We start from the raw sequence: 6,046 nt of genomic DNA on the forward strand, positions 1-6,046 counted from the left end.
TGCGGCTGCTCTGGCCGGGAGCTCTCAGCCCTTTAAAAAGCACCTGGCTCCTAGCTCCGGCAGTGGCTGCAGCAGCAAGAGCCAACATCGCCACATCCATTCGGGTACCTCTGGATTTTGAATCCACTTTTCTGCCTGCTCCCTATTTCTGTCCTAGGGCCAGTTACCCACTGGCAAGCCTGCTTTCTCAGGCAAACTCTCCGGGGTTTGACTGCTCCAAGGTGTGAAGTGCCTAGTGTTTGCCCCAGCTCCTCAGTCTTTTCCTTCGGAAGACAGCCCTCTCTCCCTGCCCCTCGCCCCATGCGCCAGAGGAGCATGTCTGGGAACTTTCTGCTCGCCCCCATTCCAGAGTCTTCCTCTGACTACGTGCTCCACAAGGACATTAAGCTAGCAGTACTGGGCTCCGGCAACGTGGGCAAGAGCGGTGAGTGTCCCTGGATCTGAAGGTGGTGGGTGGCATGCGGGGGAAAAAGAGATGGAATTCATAGATCATGAGCATTTGTTACGCTAGGAGATCCCCCCTCCCCCTTTTTTTGCGGCATGGGGTGGGGGGTGTCCGGAGAGGAGAATAAAGAGCGGCGACTATTTTTTCACCATTAGTAAAAATCTCACTGCTAGCCTCGGAACTACATCTACCTGCCTTCGGTAGTCCGGTCCCATTGATCCAGGATTGCACACACAGGACCTCATTGAAGCTTAGACTGACCGTCCTTTAGAGAAGTCTATGGGATGTTCTGGTTGGGAAATAGCCAAGCTCCGTTTAGGAGCATGGAAATTATGAGTCTCAGCCTGAGACAGGAAGGAAAAGCAGATGCATCCTTTCTCCTACAAAGGCTGAAGGTGCAAAGTAATTCTCTCTGCTTCTGCTTTCCTTTCTGTTCCTGGCCAGCGGTTTCTGGAAAATTATGATCCCTTTCCTTGACTGCTGCCTTGACCTCTCTTGTCCTAAGCCTTTACTTACCATCTCAAATAATAGTGTATTCGTTTGTTTGTTTTCAGCAATGATTGTGCGCTTCCTGACCAAGAGGTTTATTGGAGACTATGAACCCAATACAGGTTAGGATTGTTTCATTCTCACTTAGAGCTTTCAACAGTTCCCATTGCTTTTCGTTTCTAGGTGGCAGCAGTTCTTAAAGTCTCCTTTTTTTCCCCCTTTACACAGGCAAACTATATTCAAGGATTGTTCATGTAGAAGGAGACCAACTCTCCTTACAGATCCAAGATACTCCGGGATGCATTCAGGTGAGTTTCTTCCTGCATTGGCTAAGTAGTAAACATTCTCTTATGGTACAGATTTTTAAATGATGAGTACAGTGGAGATCCAGGCCTGGCCCATTTCTAGCAAGGCTTTTAAGAAGTTGGCTAGTTGGCCTTTTCCCCATATTTCATATTTAGCATTCTATTAGCCCAACTTGATCAACTGTGAATCAGACTTTTGTGATTGAAGCACTCTATGGGTTTTGAAAGGCCAGAAGAACACCTGGATTCTACCACTTACTTGCAAGAGCAGGAGAGGGAGGTTTTTCTCCTCTCTGTGAGATATGAGAGTAAATCACTGAGTTCTTCAGAACAGGAAAGGAAGAGCTAAGATGATTGATTCTGTATCCACAAATGTAGCAACACTTCACTCAACAGGAGTCAACAGAAGTCTTAATTGATGCAGCTGGCATCATGCAGAGCTTGGGTCTTGTAAGACCTTTTTGCTGTGCTTTACTAATTGCAAATCAAATCAACCCTTGGCAGGGAATAAAGAATGTAACTTTATTAACAAGTAAATAATGATTATCATTTCAAGAAAGTGTGTGGAGGAAACAGAATTAATAAGATGTGTGTTTCTGCAGTCCTTCTTAGGAGTGCAACCCCAACAATTATTTATTGGATTCAGGATTAGATATTCATTTCCTTGAATGCTCTGACTCATTGGAGAGTTATTTTAAACTGTTTTTTAAAATAAAATTTTACTTAAAAAACGAGCCTATGTTTATTTGAAAGATCTTAAATGAATCCCTCCTTATCTGACATAATTAAACAGATATTGTCAGACAAGCAAAAAATTCAAAAGATTTTGTGTATGTATCTGTAAAACAGTGAACACTTACATCTCATATAAAGGAGTATGTCCCAAGGCTGAATATTTGATCTTCTGTATCAGAAGCCCCTTTTGGGGTAAGCTGTTTCAAATTTACAAGTTGTGCTAGAATGTGATTTTTGTCCTTTTTTCAGTTTTTTTTTACATTGGTAGGTAGTATTTTTAGGTGTTTTTTTTTTTTTAACGGAGTATTCCCTTACATACAGTTTCACTTTTATCTTTTGTAGGTTCAAGATGACTTTGTCCAGGTATTGGATTCCCTCTCCAGATGTGTACAATGGGCAGAGGGTTTTCTGTTGGTGTATTCTATCACAGACTATAGCAGCTACCAGTCAATCCGACCCCTTTACCAGCACATCCGAAGGCTCCACCCCAACTCCAAGACTCCTATTATTATCGTGGGGAACAAAGGGGATCTTCTCCATGCCCGACAGGTTCAGACTAATGATGGTATCCAGCTGGCTAATGAGCTGGGAAGTGTGTTTCTTGAAATTTCAACCAGTGAAAACTATGAAGATGTCTATGATGTTTTTCAGCATCTCTGCAAAGAGGTTAGCAAACTGCACAGCCTCAATGGGGAAAAGAGGAGATCATCTCTCATTCCCCGGCCCAAATCTCCCAACATGCAGGACCTCAAGAGACGTTTCAAGCAGGCTCTGTCTTCCAAAGTCAAATCATCACCTTCAATGGGATAAACCCATGATTCAATAGACTTGTCTTCTTATTATACATCTGTGCAGCTAAACAGACTGGTTTCCGCCTTTTTAATTGCTCATTCAGAGTTTATTTTTGTACAGGTATTAATTTTCATGTGTGTGTGTCTCTTAAAGAAAATATTTACCCTCAGCTTTGAGGGAATTTTTGTACATGAATTTGTACCAAAACTGCTGGTTACTTTTCCATTAAAGGTAAAATGATGATATGGTTTCCTGTTGTTGTTACTGGTTTTTTCCCCATGCCTTTTCCTAGGTGGCATACCTGCAGTGGAGAATGTAGCATTGTGGGAGTTCAAAGTTTGCCCTCAACTTGAGTCATGAGTAAATAATAGAGGGGTTAAGGAAACATTTGGAATCAAGAGCTTTGATTAACTATAACATGTCTTTTACCTGGGCATTTCGAAATGGACTTCAAATTAAAAAACAAAACATAACTGTTGACTATACCATTGATTTTAGGTGTAGGGAAGGTGTTCAATATGAACAAACACTAAAAAACAAAGTCTTTGTCTGAGAAAAGTGGTGTTATTGTCAGAGGAGTGCATCTATACATCTAATTTATTGATGCTATTTTGTTAAAAAAAAAAAAGCTCTTTTGCTGATTGCTTTTCAGATAGCAGAGGGACACTAAATGGGATACTTAGTGGAAACAGCTTATCACAAGTACAAGCTGTATCTCCTACCAAGTGGTCAAAGACTCTTTATTAGCAATGTCAATGAAGAAGCTAGCCTGGTAAAATCTGATACTATTACTATCTTTGAGAAAAGCCTTGTTGTACAAGAAATCCATTCATACCCATCCCCTGTCCAATTGCTGTGGTCCTATTGTGCTGAGGAAACCAACTATATATGGTACAGAGCACAGTGAATTCAATTAGTCATTTGAAGAATTAGGGTCCCAAACAAGATCCAAGTAACTGAAGAGGTCACTTTTTTTGGCTTGAATTATTCAAATACCTACTCAAGTTCTCCATGCCATCTTGCATATGTAGCCAAACACATAAATAAAGAATTTATCTCAGTGCTTATTTCCTGTTTCTGTTTGGTTTAATCCCACAAAAATAAAAAGAAGATGAAAAGTACTTTCCTTTCCCCTTTATTTTCTTCTTCCTTTCCCCTCTTCTCCTCTGCCTTCCCCCTTTCTATCTTTTATTTTCCTTCTTACTTATTCTTTTCCTTCTCCCTTCCCCAGTCTCTTGCTTTTTCCATTCCTGAATTATTTGTTCTGTACACAATGGCATACTTGAAAGAGTCCTGTACATAGAGTCAGGAAAACCTTGGTTCACATCCTGGCTCTAATATTTACTAGTTGGGTGACTATAGGTAATTTGTCTAACCTATTTGAGCCTCACTTTCCTCATCGATAATACAATAGAGGTCACAAGGCTGTATATGATTAAGTGCCAAGTTAATGGGGAAAGCAGAAAACAGTTTCATGGAAAGAGAAAGAAATCATCATGGTGGGAGGAAATGGGCCATAAATGAGTCAAAGAGGTCAACACAATATCTGGTGATTGGGTATATAGTAGGCATATGCTGTTTGTAGTAATCCTTCAGTATATTCCCACATAACCCAATTACCAGATATATATTTTGCTTCTCCTATCACTCATCAGTGTCAATAAGTGAAATAACATGGAAATTCATGCCTTCTTCCAAAATGGAACTTTCCCCAAAGAGGCCTCCCCTCCTCTAGAAAAGAAGTGGAATGGAGAGGTGAAGGAAGAGAAGAATGAGAAAGTGAAAGATTTAGGAATGTCCAATTACTTAGCTGATCTTATTCTTTAACTCATTTCTCTAACTTATTGTCTATGCCCTAGTCTTTTCCTCCTGATAAGTTGTTGGGAAGGGGACTCTGAAAGAAGCAAAGAATCTTCAAATGGAGAAGGCTGGGGGATGTATGATGAAACTAGAAGGATCTGTATAAGGAAGAGATTTGCTCAGGAAGCCTTCCCAGGGGCCTAAGCACTGAAGTTTTCCCCAAATTCTAATAAGAATATCTTTTGACCTACCTCTACCTTTCTATCTACCTCTACCTACATCCTCTTGTTTGTACATACTACAATATGATAGTACTTGGAGGCTAGAGAGCTGGGTCCCACTTAGGATAGGATGGGATAGTTTAGGTTAAAGATGCCAAAATCCTGGATCTTTGTCCCTTAGATCATCTGAGTATAAATTGGTAAGAGGGAGTGAGAGAAAATTCATGACTTTTTCCCTACTAAAAGTGAAATGTAGGTATATATGTGCACACATGGGTGCCTATGAGGGGCAGGGGTCACATTATGTGGAGATTGACTCAATTTGTGAGAAAGAAGCCAAATCTGTGTTTGCTCAATTTCCTGTGCCAATTATGTCCTCTCTCCTGTCTCCACCTGTTAAAATTTTACTGTTTTCAACACCCAACTCATAGACTACCTCTTCCATAAAGCCTTCTATGATGGCTAGACATGATTATTTCCTAGTTGAGATGTTACATAGACCTTTGTATCTTTTGTGCATTTATGCAGAACATATATCTACTATACTTTCTGTATAAGTCATAAACACTGTGAGGATAAAGACTAGGTCTTCTTTACTTTTATATCTCTCCTAGGGTGCAGCACATAATCAATCAATAAACATTTAGTAAGTGCCTACTGTGTGCCAGGCACCATGCTAAGGGCTGGGGATATAAAAAGTACGAACACCTGTTCCTGCCCTCAAAACAATCTAATGGAGGATACTTATAAGTGAATGGTGGGGAGACAACATGCAAACAAATATATACAAAACAAGCTATTAATAAGATAAGAAGGAATTAATTAACAGAGGGAAGGCACTGGAATTAAGAGGGGTCAGGGAAAGCTTTAAGTAAAAGATTGGATTTTATTTTTTGCTTTTTTTTTGGAGGGCAATTGGGGTTAAGTGACTTGCCCAAGGTCACATGGCTAGTAAGTGTTACGTGTCTGAGGCCAGATTTGAACTCAGGCCCTCCTGACTCCAGGATCAGTACTCTATTCACTTTACCACCTACCTGCCCCCTAAAAGATGGTATTTTAGTTAGGAATAAAGGAAGTAGAACATTCCATACATGAAGGATAGCCAGAGACAATATCCAGAGCTGAGAGACGGAGTGTCTTGTCCATGGGACATCCTGGAGGCCAGTGTCACAGTATGGCAGAATGTGTGGTAGGGAATGAAATGTAAGAAGCCTGGTAAGGTAGGAGGGGACAGTCAATAAATCTAATCCATTAAATCT

The 6,046-nt window shown here is 40.6% G+C and overlaps 1 protein-coding gene across 1 annotated transcript; it reads left to right on the forward strand.

The window, feature by feature from the left end:
* Positions 1–3,009, forward strand: RASL11A (RAS like family 11 member A). Its single transcript, XM_069080716.1, has 4 exons — positions 1–424; positions 1,000–1,056; positions 1,163–1,242; positions 2,317–3,009. The coding sequence occupies exons 1-4, from the start codon at positions 301–303 to the stop codon at positions 2,782–2,784; spliced, it is 729 nt and encodes a 242-aa protein (XP_068936817.1). The 5' UTR covers positions 1–300; the 3' UTR covers positions 2,785–3,009.
* Positions 3,010–6,046: the final 3,037 nt, after the last annotated feature.

This window comes from Petaurus breviceps, unplaced genomic scaffold (assembly GCF_028583685.1).
Source record: "Petaurus breviceps papuanus isolate PSGF00001 unplaced genomic scaffold, PetGlider_PUasm1.0 91133, whole genome shotgun sequence".
Classification (NCBI taxonomy): Eukaryota; Metazoa; Chordata; class Mammalia; order Diprotodontia; family Petauridae; genus Petaurus; species Petaurus breviceps.